This window comes from Phascolarctos cinereus, unplaced genomic scaffold (genome assembly GCF_003287225.1).
Source record: "Phascolarctos cinereus isolate Bilbo 61053 unplaced genomic scaffold, phaCin_HiC Scaffold_7;HRSCAF=346, whole genome shotgun sequence".
Classification (NCBI taxonomy): Eukaryota; Metazoa; Chordata; class Mammalia; order Diprotodontia; family Phascolarctidae; genus Phascolarctos; species Phascolarctos cinereus.
Genome location: NW_027556180.1, coordinates 86,562,641 through 86,578,772, shown reverse-complemented (window position 1 = coordinate 86,578,772; position 16,132 = coordinate 86,562,641). Strand labels below are relative to the sequence as shown.

The 16,132-nt window shown below is 38.6% G+C and overlaps 1 protein-coding gene across 2 annotated transcripts in view; it reads right to left on the bottom strand.

Moving 5' to 3' along the window:
- Positions 1-16,132, bottom strand: part of TRAK2 (trafficking kinesin protein 2) — a 71,327-nt gene that overhangs the window by 41,082 nt on the left and 14,113 nt on the right. The window contains exons 2-4 of one of the 2 annotated variants that reach the window (XM_020970734.2): positions 7,934-7,983; positions 3,191-3,501; positions 1,907-2,101 (exon numbers count right to left, since the gene is read on the bottom strand). In XM_020970734.2, the coding sequence (XP_020826393.1) occupies positions 1,907-2,101; positions 3,191-3,281 (286 nt within the window). In that variant the 5' untranslated portion in view covers positions 3,282-3,501; positions 7,934-7,983. The remainder of the gene's footprint in view (positions 1-1,906; positions 2,102-3,190; positions 3,502-7,933; positions 7,984-16,132) is intronic. The other variant, XM_020970725.2, reaches the window with a different exon arrangement.

The window sequence follows — 16,132 nt, the reverse complement described above, 5'->3', positions numbered from 1 at the left end:
GTGTGGATGATAAAACCTATTTAGAACACTTATTTAGAGGGGCATTACGTATGGGGATTTGCAGGTCAACTTGCTTCAATCAGCACAAGCAAGAAACAATAAGGTCCTTTCACTACCATTCCACTCAAGCTGAGCATAGGTTCCCAAAGCGGGTGATACTGCCCCCTGGGGGGGGCACTGGAATGATGTGGAGGGGGCGTGGTAGTAGCCTGAGGTGCAATTGGGGGGTATTGAATAAGAATAATAATGAGAGGGTGGTGGAAGCATAAGGAAAGAAAAGTAGATAAGAAAATTTTGAGAAACCATTTGTACATGTTTCATCTGTAGTGTAATAAGAGTTAAAGTTATAATGATTACATTATTTTCCAAATAAACACACAAATGCAAGCTATATATAATTACATATAACAGTAATGTCAAACTTCCACAAGCCTTGTGGACTCTACCTTAGCTCATATTAGAACATGTTTGTGTAAGTAGTATATTGGGCTGTCGTTTCTATGTCTCTGCTATTACTTACTATTTAACAGGTGTGGGTTGTTTGGTTTTCATTCAGATCTTGAAAGTTAACATCTGTTTGCGCTGTGATGTCCTAGCTGGCTAATATTTGGGGTCAATTTTTGTAGGGTTCTGTTCATACTATTAAAAAAGAAAGGGCTCTTCTGTTACAGTCTTTTGGAAAAGAACCTTGTTGCACTGTATGCTGATGTTTTGAATGATGACTTTCTTGGGGTGGGGAAAGACTTGAAAACTCTTGTGCTCATGATTGCAGCAATAGAATATATGTGGTGCCATAAGAAAGTTTGGGTTAAAAGACTTGTTTTATTTCTTGAATTTGAGACATTTATATTCATTGAGTAGCAGATATTTAGCTCTTATGATGGAATGAAGATCATCTTCACCTTTACTCATAGGATCAGCCTTGGAACCAGCTGATTCCTAATTTACATTCAGCCAACCTAAATTACTGCTTAACTACAAAGCTAACTACAAATCATTCCATACTTTTGGATGATTTAATTTTTGATCATTCCATCAAGAGCAAAGGGGTACACACACTCACACACTTTGAGGGGCAGCTAAGTGGTGCAGTGGATAGAGCACCGGCCCTGAAGTCAGGAGGACCTGAGTTCAAATCTGACCTCAGACCAAACACTTGACACTTACTAGCTGTGTGACCCTGGGCAAGTCACTTTAACCCCAACTGCCTAAAAAAAAAATTGGTCAAGTGGTCAAGGCCGCCGACAGGTCTTAACAAGCAAGTGTTGGCAGGTGAGTGTGTTGCGCACTGTTGGGAAGTCCAGCATGCATCAGCAGGAATATGTGCATGTAATGACTTATTTACAATACAATATTCTACAGTTATATGATACAATATTGCATCATCAAAATTTCAATGTAGGAAAAACCCCACAAATTTACAATAAATTATTAAATTTAAGACGCATTTTTAAAAAAAAATTGTTCTTTTTTGAAATGATGCAAATTTCAAAAAATCAAAAACAAAAACAAAAAAACCTCAAAAAACCCCAAAACAACCAAACCATTAAAGGTTAAAGAAAGTAGATTTCCAGGGAGGCATTAAGTAATTTTTTGAAAAGGGGGAGGTAGGCCAAATAAGTTTGGGAACCTCTGATCTAGAGGGAAATCAGGAACATGAGATGGAAATGAAAAGGGAGTGAAAACCAGTCCTCCCTGCCCCACATATTCAAAATGACTTGGGCTTTCTGGAACTAAACTTTAACGTTTCGATGAGAACATTTTCTACCTGTTAATCTGGGTTCCTGGTAGGCAGTAAAATTTCTGTATGCTTTAAAAAAAATAATCATCATATCTATAACACACATATAACATGTATATCCTTATTTCAACTGACATAAGAAATTTCTAAGTATGTGATACTCACTCATATAACGGAAAGTCTCTTCAGCAAGGACTGGAGAGATGGCATTAGAGTCATGTTGATTTTGATGAGAGGACTGAGTCCAGTCTTGATTTTCATATAATAAGAGGGAATCCACTCGTAGTTTGTATTGGGGAAGCTGTTCTTCTAGCAGGCTCACCAGCTCAACTTCAGGGAGATCCTCATTGGAGCAAACATCTTATGAAAAAGCATACCATGTAAATCTGATGGATTTTCATATTATGCTCCAGGGAAAATTGGAGTAATCATTTCTGATGAGAGGCATTGTAGCCCAGTGGATGGAGATAGGGATTGGGGAGCCAGGAAGACCTGGGTTCAAGCCCCACATCTGACACATCTAACTACTCAGTGTCCCAATCTACTCTTTAAAACCATATGTTGCAGAGAAGATGTAAACAGACCTGCAAGTTTCCTCAAAGGGAGTTCTCTATACCAATGAGATAACAAGTAGAAACATTCCACCCTCACTCCATGAGAAGATAAACATCATTCATGGTGGGACTATAAAGCTTTCTCTGGGTTACTTTGGCTCTGGGATATGGATTTGAGAGCCAATGACTCCTTCATCTTTATCTCTAGTATTCCTTTGGAGAATAAAATAAAACATATTCTAAGCCCAAGGCAAAGGATAATCCCAGACTCAAGGAAAACTATTAAACTGATAAGCATGTTAAGCTGCTCATGCCTAGGCTTAAGTTAACCTGAAAATGTAATAAAAAATATTAAACACAACTTGTCTTTAATTCCTGTCATATTTTGACTGTAAAATTTCAATTATTCTCCCCACCTAACCTACAAAGGCTAATATTATCAAAGAGATGAATAGTTCACAATTTTTAAAAAAATCCAGTCCATCCTTAAGCCTTAATAATATTTCTTTAAGATGGGTAAGGTAGAAACTTGAAATGTAACCAAGACCTACCAGTCAAATTCCATTACAAATAATTTCCTTGTGATTGTCCAGTTTGCTGCTGTTTTGTTGTTGATATGGAAATGGATCAAAAATTGCTTGAAATAAATTAGTCACATAGGTTTTTCACTGCAATGTATGTGCATAGCTCACTATACAGCTTAGGACAGGTTAGCAAGCGCTTTATAAATGATAATGAACAAATGCTTCATTTGTTTAAAAATGATGCCATTTCCTGGCCATTTTCTTCTGATATGTATAATTGAAAAGGACTGTGAAAACTCATTAATGGTTGAAATTACAAAAAAGGATTTTACCCACTAAGGTCTAGCTGGAATTTAAGCACATCAACTCACCAGTGATGCTCTCTGAGTCTCTGTGATTGCTATTCATGAGGTTTTCTTCACGTGTCAGTGAATCAGAGATGTCATTCCAAGGCAGTGTCATCCACAGTCCTTTTTGGTGTTGGTTGAGAACTACTTCGGTCTGAGTCAGAGAAGAAAGCCATCAAACCATTCAGGAAAGAAAGCGTGCTAGTGACCTTACCTCCACACTCACAGGTCAGATCACAACTTCTAAAAAGCCGGATACTTCTAAATGGTTAAAAGCTACATCCGTTGCACTTTACATGATCTCATGTGGCTATACCTCTCGGGCCAGACATCACCTAAAAACCAAACATATGTTAAAGATGTCACTTGTAAAATAAATGGATCTGGTCACTTTATCTTCGCAAATGAGATCAAATCAAGAGGCTAGCTAGCAGAATAAGAGGAATCAGAGCAAGGAAAGGTCCTATAAAACAGAGACGTAAATGTCACTCTAGTGAAGTTAGACCAGATTAAATCTAATTGGGAAATGTATAACAACAGAAATAAAAATACAACACAGATAATATTAATTTGTGGTTTTTTAAAGTCAACATGCTGCCTGCAAAGATCCTTTTCTATATGAGTTTGACACCACTGCTACAGAATAAATCTGCCTGACTCAATAGTTTAGTCAAGAAATCTAGGACAGGGAGTCCTTCTTGCCTAGCAGGAAGGACTATTATGTTGGACATGTTTATCTCAATTGACCCTCCCCTTTCAGCATTAAAGATATTACTGTTAAACAACATTAGTTGGGATAACCATATATGGGGTATATCTATAAATTAAAAAAAACAAAAACAACCTGTCACAAGAGTGGTACCAACACAGGCAACATGGTAACAGGTGAACAGTAAAGGCGTCCTGGGGAGGTGGCATTTTGGCTGGGTCTTGCTGGATAAAGGTGAAAACTATGGATTAGGGTGGGAGAAAGGATATTAACAAGTTTGGACAGACAAAATGGGATAAACAATGGTACTAAGGGAAAGCACAATGTGTTTGGGACTTCTAATTAATCAGACCAAATACAATGTAGGTTATGTGTTGTGGAAAGAAAAGCTGGAACGGCAGGCTGGGGCCGGATTGTAAAATGCCAGAATAAGGAGTTTCACTTTACATATGTAGAATTGTAGAAGGGGAAAGGATATGATTTAAAAAGTTCTTTCAAAAGATTAGTTTGGTATAGATGATACAATTTTAATTAAATATTAATCTGAATTGCCCAATTGATAAATGGTCAAAGGATATGAACAGGCAGTTTTCAGATGAAGAAATCTAAGCTTTCTTTAGTCATGTGAAAAAATGCTGTGAATCACAATTGAAAAAGACAAATTAAAATAATTCTGAGGTACCACCCCACACCTATCAGAAATGACAAATGCTGAAAGGGATGAGGGAAAAATAGGTACACTAATGACCGGCTGGTGGACAAGCAATCTGGTCTAATCATTATAGAGAACAATTTGGAACTAGGCCCAACAGGCTATAAAACTATGCATTATGCACATCCTTTTAAAAGAGCATCCTTTTATTCAATAATACTCAAAAAGATTTTTTTTAAAAGGGAAAAGGATCTATGTGGACAAAAATAGTTATAGCAGCTCTTTTTTAGTGGCAAAGAACTGGAAACTGGGGATATGCCTATCAAATGGAAAATGGCTGAACAAGGTGTGGTATATGATTGTAATGGAATGCTATTGTGCATAAGAAATGACAAGCCAGCTGATTTCCGAAAAACCTGGAAAGACTTACTCAAACTTATTAAAAGTGAAGTGAGCAGAATCGGGAGAACACTGTCCACAGTAACAGCAATATTGTATGATGATTAACTGTGAATGACTTCGCTCTTCTCAGCAATACAATGACCCAAGACAATTCCAAAGGACTCAATGATGGAGAATGCTATCCACCTCCAGAGAAAGAACTGATGGAGTCTGAATGCAGATCAAAGCATACTATTTTTCACTTTTTTTTTCATTTTTTCCCCCCTTTGGGTCTGTGTCTTCTTTCATAACATGACTAATATGGAAATGTTTTTGCATGGTTGCACATGTATAACCTGTATCAAATTGCTTAGAGTCTCAGGCAGGGGAAAGATTAGGGGGGAAGGAGAAAATTTGGAACTCAAAAAAATTTTTTAAATGAATGTTAAAATTGTCTAAATATTAATCAAAGAAAGGTTATTAAAAAATAGAGGGATCTCAGATGTCAATGGGAAGATGATAATGGACAATTTAAAAAAGAAACAACTTCTTTACTATTTTGCTTTTGTTTTCTCTACCCAGAAAAATTATCATCTGACTAGAAAGTCAGAAGGGCAGTGAAAGCCTCTCCTCGCTCATCTTGCATAAGACATTACTTGGCTGCCCTCAGTGAGTTCAGGCCACATGCCTTGGATGCAGTATGTCCCGGAGTATGAGAATAACTTCCAAATTTCAGTTTAATAAATTCAGATGGGTGTCCTGTGCAGTGTCCCAGGAAAGCACTGGATTCTTCCACTGTCTTTGGAGGGTGCTTCCTCTAAAATAGATAAAGATGTGATTGTCTGCCACCTGGTGGACTGAGTCCCATAAAGAAGGGTGAACTGTTCCTTCAGCAATGATGCCAACACAGGGGACTGATGTGAGGAGGGAGTACAAAGAGTGATAAGCCTCAAATAGGCAGACCTGGGGTCTCACACTTGCTTAGCCCTGTCTAAGTCTCAATTTCTGAGTCTCAGTTTTCTCATTCACTAGGCAGCTGAGTGGTGAAGTTGACAGAGCTCTGTACCTGGAGTCGGGAAGACCCGAGTTCAAACTGGCCTCAGACACTTACTAGCTATGTGACCCTGGACAAGTCTTAATTTCTGCCTGCCTCAGTTTCTTCCTCTATAAAATGGAGATAAGAACAGCACCTAATTTCTAGGATGGCTGTGAAGGTAAAATAAGATATAAAGCACTTTAAAATGCTATGTAAATGCTAACTATTTTTATTGCTAGCTGCCTCGCAGGGTTGTGAGGAAAATGCTGATGATATAATCCTCTGGATCGAGAGTGTTGGGAGACAGAAGGGAGATGAAGCATATGTTAGATTCAATAAATGTATGAGTCTCTTACTGTAGGTAGGTACAGTGCCTGGTGCTGGAGACCATACAAAGACAAGAGTGAAAGTTCTTGATCTCATGAGGCTCATATTCTATTGGAGATGGATGGAATACAATATTTACACATATAAATAAATACAAAATAATTCTAAGAGGGAGAAAACATTCTTCTTTGGAGACAAGTAGGGTAAAGATTCACACAAATTTTGTGAGGATGTGGTGACAAGTCCATGTATTGGAAAGATCAGATGACCTGAACTGGAAGACCTTAATATGGTCAGATAGAAAAGAGGTAATTTTCTAAGAGGAAGGACAGTTAAGCTGGGTCTGAGCGACTTGAACAGCACGAGAAGTACAGAGGGAATTCATGAGAATAACAAAAGTAGGAGTGTTCCTCCACCGAACACAAGCATTACTTGCCTCCAAACATGTGTGCAACCTCAAGTTTTTATGTAAGAGAAGCCACATTGGCAGGACATGCCCACTGAGACATAAAGGATTCAGAGTCCTTTTTGTGACCAGATGAAGGTTAAGGGTATATTAACTGGCCCACTGAAAATTGTCTCCATATCCTCAACTCAGCCTAGTGCTCTAAGGAAGTGACCTAATCAGACACAGACACTGCTTATGAAGTATACAACATTTTGTTCCCCATCTCCCACTCCCCATATGCCAAGGATGGAACTTAGCTCTGTGGCTAGGCTGTATCCCAGATGATTATCATCTCAGGTAAGAGGAAAAAAAGGACCGATAAATCGTAACCTAACCTCTCTCTCTAGCTCTGCCAGAGACAATAGCTCCACAGAGCAGTCTCTACCTTTATTTCTAAGTGCATGAATTCAGTGATTGATATAAGAAGGAACTGAAACTGCTCTGTAAATCATAAGAACAAACCACAAATGTGTGTGAGTATAGCAAAGCTACAATACTAAGGAAGCACTAATAACATTCACTACACAGACTTAATCCAGAGCTTGCAGATAAAACTCTCTGTGTGGACCTAAATTTTCTAAATTTGTTTTTAAAGGGCTCAGGTGGTTTCTAGTAGCAATCAATCTAAAATATGTGTGCCTATGACATGCAAAGGAACATATTAGTAAAACAAAACTGCATTATGCAATTACCATTCATAATGAAGTCCACAGACATCTGAATTCTAATTTATTTACTTGTTGCCAAGGAAAACAGCAATTAAATGAAAAAAAACCTTAATTATTTAAAATTCCAGCTTTACATGTTTTTTTTCGCTTACACTTTCCAAATTCATAGGTGTACGCCAGAAACTGGTTTTCAGTCATCCAAACAACATTTATTAAGTATCCACTATGTGTAAGACTATATAGGCACTAAAGGAGGTTGTCCTTCATACTCAGAGAGGACCAAAATGACATCACTACATCAGGGTTAATGCAGAAAGCATCTGACCGTGGTTGATCAGACCAATACGAGGAACAAGTGTAAGTAACACATAATTCTTGCCCTCAAAGAGATTACAATGGGATTAAATAGGTTTTTGTAGGCTAACTCAAGAGCCTAACCACCATTTGCAATACTTCCATCTGGCAAATGCTTTCTAAGTTTCAAATGGCTGACAGGATTTAGAATTGGAGAACCAGAGTTCAGATTCTGGCTCTTCCAATTATTACCTGTGTGACTTGGGCCCAATCATTTGCGTTTCTGGACTTCAGTTCTGTATCTGCAAAATGAAAGAGTGAAACCAGATAATCACAGAAGTCCCTTCCAACTAAAAATCTATAAATAGAATCATAGAACTTCAATCAAAAAAGTAGGATCATAGAACTTCCAATGCAAGAACTTCAGTTGGAGGCTATTTAGGTTAACTTCTACTGGAAAAATATGAGTCTTCTCCAAAATGTCCCTGACCAAAAAAAAATCTATATCTATATATCTATATCTATATCTATCTCATCCACTCCCTGCTAAAAACTCACTCCCTAATAAATACCTTGTGAGATTGATAGTGTAAATATTTTTCTTTCATCTTATGAATGAGGAAACAAAACTCAGAGAGTTTAAGTGAATCATTCAAGATCACATAGTAAGAGTTAAAGTTAGGACTGAAGCTTAGATCTCCTTATTCCAAGACTAGTATTCTTTACATCATTCTTTGTTGCATTTAGACAGGAGGAAGAGAAAGGAGAGTTAGAAGTCAAAGCAGAGAACGGAGTATATGAAAGTCTCAAAATAAAATTTAGAAACATTTCCAGAAATCTTTACTTTAAAAATTCAGATAAAAGCATAGGAAAAATTTCAGATAATCCATACTTAAGAAAAAGGTTTTTTTAAAAAATTAAGCTATAGGTTTTCCATCAAAGAAACCATTTTTCAATGATAAAAATATTCATCTTCTTTCAGTCTTTACCATTTAATTGACAGAAAAAGATCAGCCCACATTAACAATAGGCATTCATAAAAAAGGGACCTTAGAGGTCACCTAATCTAATCCTTTCATTTTAGAGATGAGAAAAGTGAGGCCCACAGAGGTTAAGTGACTTGACCAATGTCACCTAAGTAAAAAGAGACAAAGCTAGATCTTCTTAGTCCAAATCCAGCAATGTTTCTACCTCACCAATTTACTTCCCACAGACTTTTGTTTGAGTCCAATAGCAATCACAAGTACATGAAACTGCATTCAAAATTCATGTTTATTTGGAATTCCAAGTTTTGCATTTCCCATTAAGAAGTTACAGTAAGCCAACATTTTCACAGGGTAATACTTTGGATATACCCAAAAGGATTTAGAATGTAAACTCATTTATAAACTATATGGAGGATGACTGTGGAAGATTATAAGCAGTACCATTTCATAAAATACCTTAAAACCTGAGGGAAAACCCAGTTTACAAAAAAGTTTGGTGAGAGACTCAACTCATCCTGAGGGTATTTAAGGATGAAATGGGAAAGACAACAAAACAGATGAAAAAGTTTGCAAAGATTTTTATAACAAACTTACTTTTGCCATCAAGAACAGGGCAGCTATTACATATCGATTCTAACAACACAGTCCTCAGTCAGAGAACCAATCAATCAATAAACATTTATTAAGCACCTACTATGTGCCAGGCACTGTGCTAAGCCCTAGAGGACACAAAGAAACAAAAGACAGGCTCTGCCTTCAAAAGGCTTATGATCTAATGGGGTAGACAACATGCGAACAAATATATATAAAAACAAACTATGTACAGGACGAATAAGAAACAACTTAAACAATGAAGGCATAGAATTAAAAGGGGTTGGGAAAAATTTCCTGTAATAGATGGGATTTTAGTTTGCCAGGGAAGGCGGTAGGTGGTAGGCTCGAGCAGGTAGCATTTTACAAACAAGAAATTACAAAGGAGAAACAGTGTAAACGATGTCATCAAAGAAATGTATGATTAAGATGGGCTGGCCCCTTGGTATTAATGGCGGATGAGTGATCCATTAGTATCCTCCTAAGGTCAAAAGAAGCAAAGGAAGGTTCGCAGTAGAAAACTTAAGGAAGAACATTGTCATAAATTGCAAAGGATAAGTCATGACTAATAAGTCATGTCATCCGCATTGTTGGAATACTTACATGGATGAATCCATAGACATATTAGAGTACTAAAACAATCAGCTATGACAAATTGATAATAATTTCTGTCTGTATAAAAAAAATAAGTCTACTCTGTTACACAAGACAGGAAGGAAATGCTACAGTCAGCCAGACTTTTTTGGGTTTGGTTTGGTTTTTTGGTCCAGATGTGTAATTTCTTCATTTAGAGAACTCCTGGAATGGAAACTTCTGATACATTGCCTAGGGTAGCTGGGTGGATAAGGGCAGGTAGGTGGAGCAGTGGATACACTGTTGGGTCTGGAGTAAGGAAGACTCATCTTTCTGAGTTCAAATCTGGCCTCAGATACTTATTAGCTGTGAGACCCTGGGCAAGTCATTTAACATTGTTTGCCTTAGTTTCCTCATCTGTAAAATGAGCTGGAGAAAGAAATGGTAAATCGCTCCTGTATCTTTGCCAAGAAAACCTCAAATGGGGTCATGAAGAGTCAGACATGACTGTAAAAACAACTTAAAAACAACAGTATACTACCTTCACCACTGGAAATCCAACTGGTAAGCATCCTACCTTGCAGTCTCAAAGAGTTGCATGAAGATTTAAGAAGCCAAGTGACTTACTCTTTGGAAGAAGCAGGACTTAAATCCAGGTCTTCCTATCTCTTTTCTCTGTTATAGCAGGGTACTTCCTAGCAGATAAGTATAAATCGTGGTAAAAGTCTGTTGTAGGAAATTATCCCAAAAAAGCACTATGCAAATACTTATGACAAAGGCCATTACCAATTTTCTTCACTTTCAGGCAATCAAAAGAGCCTCCAAAAAAGACCTTCCTCAGAATTGGGCAAACCATTAGCCCAGGAGGCATCTATAAAAGTATTAAATTGTAGTAGTATATGTATAAGTGATTTAATGTCTATACAGAATAAAGTCCTTAATTTTCATCTCTTTCAGCTCTGTGTCCTTTTATTTGAATCAATGTTCTGTTGTTTCTCTGGCTAATGAATGAAAAGCATGGTTTCCCAACAGCCTTCAACCTCTGATAAATGTATGATTTTCTAAGGCGTTTCTTCCCCTTTGCCATAGAGGGCATTCCTACCTGTCATTTCTAAATCCTTGCACAGATGCCACCTATTGGTCTATTCTGGTTACTGCCGTGGGAGTACAATGGAAAGGGCACTAAGTCTGAACTCAAAAGACCTGGGTTTGATTCCTGGTTCTATGTTGACTCCTACCTGTTTGCCCTTGGGCAAGTCTCTTTTCCCTGGATCTCTGGCTCCTCTTCTATTAAAAAAAAAAAAGGTGCAGACTAGATGACTTCTGAGTTCCTTCTAGCTGGAAACATATAATTCTATGATTTTTCCTTTCAAGGGAAAAAAAAACCTAGCAAAAATAGATGAGGTAAGAAAATAATGATTGGTCAAAATACCTCGGACGCATGCTTTGGAAAGGATTAACTCAAGCATGGTTCTAATGAGGGCAAGAATCCCCATACATATCAGTTAACTAGCCGGCCTGGGTGAGGGATGGGGCCTTTGCTCACAAATAAATCTGAGGATGTATGTAGGCATGAACCAATTAAAATGGCCTAGTGTAGGGTGGAGGTGAGAAGCAGAAGACCTGCAGTGCCATCTTTGTATAAGAGGGCCATTACATTAGAGTGTGGTCATACTTCACACCATATGCTATTTATATTCTAATAAAACCAGAAAATTTTAAGGCTGGAAGGGGCATTGTAGGTCATTTCACACACTTTATAGATGAGTAAAATGAGGAACAGAGAGATAAAGTGATTTGCCTTGTTATAACCAGCCTTGTAGCAAAACTGGGACTCACTCAAGTTTCCTAACTTACAATAAAATATTCTTTCCCAACTCTTCTCACTGTTACGTTTAGTCCTCTGAGTTGTGGAAAACTCTATAGTTACCTGACCTCATAGTGCAAAAATAAGGGTCAAATGCAGGATAACCCCTACCTCTACACATAATCTAGAAAATGGACTTGGGCAAGGATCATTTGCGCTTGCTTCTCAATGGAAACCTGAAAGCCTGGGAAGAAAATAAAAAGTTCGTGCAAGACGTTTGTAGGCCCACAAAACTAGAAAGTTTCAGAGGAAATAAATTTTTTTAAAATTAGTTAATTTATTTTTAGCTTTAACATTCACTTCCATAAGCTTTTGAGTTTTAAATTTTTTCCCCCTCTCTTCTCCTCCCCTCTCCCCAAGATGGCACGCAATCTGATACAGATTCTACATATACATTCCTATTAAACATATTTTCATATTAGTCATATTGTAAAGAAGAATTGGAACCAATAGGAAGAACCACAAGAAAGAAGAAACAAAACAAAAGAAAAAAAAGAGCAAATAGTATGCTTCGATCTGCATTCAGACTCCATAGTTCTTTCTCTGAATGTGGATAGCATTTTCCACCATGAGACTTTAGGAGCAGTCTTAGATTCTTGCATTTGCTGAGAAGAGCCAAGTCTATCAAAGTTAGTCATCCCACAATATGGCTGTTACTGTGTACAATGTACTTTTGGTTCTGTTCATTTCACTCAGCATCAGTCCATACAAGTCTTTCCAGGTTTTTCTGAAGTCTGCTTGCTCATCATTTCTGATAGCATAATAGTATTCCATTACATTCATATACCACAACTTGTTCAGCCATTTCCCAATTAATGGGCATCCCCTCAATTTCCAATTCTTTGCCACCACAGAAAGACCTGCTATAAATATTTTTGTACACGTGGGTGCTTTTCCCATTTTTATGATCTCTTTGGGATGCAGCCCTAGAAGTGCCATGGCTGGGTCAAAGGGTATGCACAGTTTTATAGACCTTTGGGCACTGTTTCAAATTGCTCTCCAACTCCACCAACAATGCATTAACATTCCAATTTCCCACATCTTCTCCAACATCTATCATTTTCCTGTTTTGTCATGTTAGCCAATCTGATAGGTGTGATGTGGTACCTCAGAGTTGTTTTGATTTGCAGGAAATAAATTTTTTGCCTGAAATTTCTGGGCCACTGTAATCTTCCCCCTGCTATAATCACAGGCCCAAAAGCCTATCCTTTAATCAGCCACGGATAGACACCTGCTGTACACTAGAGAAATCTTAAATCACATTTCCTTTAATGCTACCATACTAGTTAGGAGACTCATAGTAGGTAGGCATTTAATAAACACTTGCTGACAGTGTAATGCAGAACATTATTTTGCCATTTAGGTAGTAGGGCCCTTTAAGCCATGGAAAGCAAAAGTTGGTGCTTAATCTTGCCCCAGACCTCTTTCCTCCTAAATCTAAACAATAGTGAAATGTACTCTTGCATAGCTCAGCATAGCCCGTACCTCCAACGCAAATGGATAAGAAAGCTTGCAATATAACCGCTTTAGATAATTATGTTTATACCAGAGACCAGGACACCTGGTCTGGTTTGTGTGATCTCTGACCCGTAATAATGGGGTGCTCGGGTGCTTCTGCTTGTACTTGTGCCCCAATTTCTCCCTAGTCTCAGAAACACTGTCTCTAACAACCATTCCCCAGCCCAAGGACACTGTGCCTAGCAGTTATTCATGCATGGGCCTCAGCATGACCCTTATCTCTCTCCCTGGTACAGCTACACAGAGCTGGGCTGCTCAGGCCCCAGCCCTCAGATCATGTCTCTGGAAGCCTCCCAATTCCTCAGTAAGTTCCTGTGTTGTGAGAAAGCTTTCCTTTGTTGCAGAGCATTCTCATGTCAAGACAGAAGGAGAGGGGTGTCCTTGACCAGACCAAGAACTCTTCCTCTTGCCAGACTTCAAAGATCCATCCCCCTCCCTGTCCTGTGTACTCCCTGTACTTTCCCATCCATAGCCCCCAAAGACACCTGCATCTTTGGATTACCTCTTCAGTGTTCCTCGCACTTCTTTCCCATGCTCTTTTCTATACAAACCCTCGCTTGACCCCTGATGGGGGTTGCTTGATTTGGATGTGCATACCCCTTGCAGCCGCACGCTAATAAAATCCACATCTTAAATTACGTCTGGGTCTCACTCGCTGATTTCTCGGTATAACAACAGAATGCATATGCTCAACACTAGATCGTAGATTTGGAGCAAGAAAAGACCTTGGAGGCTTCTAAGTCCAACTTGCTCATTTTACAAAGGATGAAAGTGATGCACAGAGAGGAAGGTTAGGGCATTTCTCTGGGATGGAGCTTCTACACTGTTTTGAGGGATTACAAGACAGATTACAGGTATCTGCCTTCTTGTCTTCAAATCCAGCACCCTAGCCACAACATCAAACTCACTGATATCACAACTCACTTTAGTGCCTTAAGGTTTGCAAAGCTCTTTACATTTGTCACGTCATTTGAGCCTCATGATAATAAACCTCATGAGATAAGCATTCAAGATAAACCTTTTCCAACTGGTAGTCTTAAAAGCATAGAGCTGTCTGTCCATTTTCTGTGCTAGATTGAGTTATTCACTCTTTCAAGAGAGCACTTTGCTACTTTTCATTTAAAACAATCAACCAAGCATGTGGGATTGGGGGAGGAAACTTTGGAATTCAACAGCATTCAGGAGAAAATAAAATGAAGTGGGCCAGTGATTTCTTTATTCAGAGTTAAGACTTAAGTCAAACCATCATGGCATAACATTGAAATAAATAATGCTAGCAGGAATAGCAGAGCTAATCACATCAACAGTTTTAGCCCAGCCATGGAATGAAAGGCTCACTCTGTCACCATGGCCCCTAAATATAGGGTCCAAGCATGTGAGTCCCTAGGTTGTTGGACTCTCCAGAAGCTTAAGAAAATAAAGACTCTCTAGCCAAAACCTAATCTTGGCAGAAGCTGCTTCATGAGGGGGCAGGGTGAGGCCCAGGGCAGCTTCACTGCAGCCCTCAAGTCGCTGCTGCTGTGCTTGATGCTGCACAGACAAAAGTGTAAGCTAAAGCTTTTAGCAAAGCACTCTTGGGCTGCAGGGCTCCTTTCCCTTCCCTGAGGGGTTTAGCTGTAGGAATAAATTCTAAAAGCAAATCACTTAACAGCAGTTACTATATGAACCAGCTCCACCACCATTCCACTGTTCATAGCCCTCCGATGACTTTTCAGTGCTTTCTCAAATACAAATTTCTGCCCAGGGCTGATCCTCCCATTGCAGATGCACTCCCCTTACTCTGCCGGCAGGAGAGGCTACAGTAGGAGCTGCCCTGGCTTCTACTCATTCTACTGGCATCACTTGGAAGAACCCATTCTGTGAGGAGAGGTAGAGGTTTTAGTTTAATAAAACTTTAATATGAGCTAAATAAACATGAGTGAACATTTCACTCTGAAACATCTCTTATTTTTTTCCTTTCCTCTCTATCCACTGATACTGTTATCAAAGTATATAACATCATAATAAAAATAAAGCTATGGTCATGAATGGATTTGATCGTAATTGTAATTAATAAAAGCTAGCATTTAAGGATTGCTTTAAGTTTTGCAAAGCACTTCACCAATATTGTTTCATTTGACCCCCACAACAACCCTGGGAAGTGCATGCTATTACTACCCTTCATTTTACAGATCAGAAAACTGAGGCAGACAGAGGTTAAGTAACTGGCCCCACCACCACCTTGAGGCTGGATCTGAACTCAACTGGTCTTCCTGACTCTAGGTCAAGTGTTTTATTCAGACCACCTGAGTGTGACTATAAGGAAGATCCTAGGGCACTAGAGTACAAGTTTGCTTGTTTATTTATTATTGTTTCCATTACAAAGTAATGAATGGGGCTGTTAGGTGGTACAGTAGATAGAACGCCAGGCCTGGCTGGCGTCAGGAAGATTTATCATTTCGAGTTCAAATCTGGCCTCAGACACTTACTAGCTGTGTGACCCTGGGCAAGTCACTTAACTCAGCTCCTCATCTGTAAAATGATCTGGAGAAGGAAATGGCAAACCACTCCAGTATCTTTGCTAGAAAACCCCAAATGGGGTCAGACAGAACAGAAAAACAATCAAACAACAACAACAAAGGAAGCACCAGGCATTTAGGTTACATCTTATCAACACATTAACAAAGCATAAAGCCTCCTATCACTTCATTAACATCAAAAAGGAGAAATAGGATTGGTGAATAGTCTTAGATACACGATAATCTGATTAAACACTTATAGTAATACTTTTGGAACAAACAGTGGGAGGCTCATAAAAGGTATAAACCTCTGGATTAGTGGAATATAACTCAATGTGGTTTATCTACAGATAAAACCTAAGAAATAAATCAACCAACAAGCATTTATTAGGGGGTTACAAAGAAAAGGCAGTCCCTG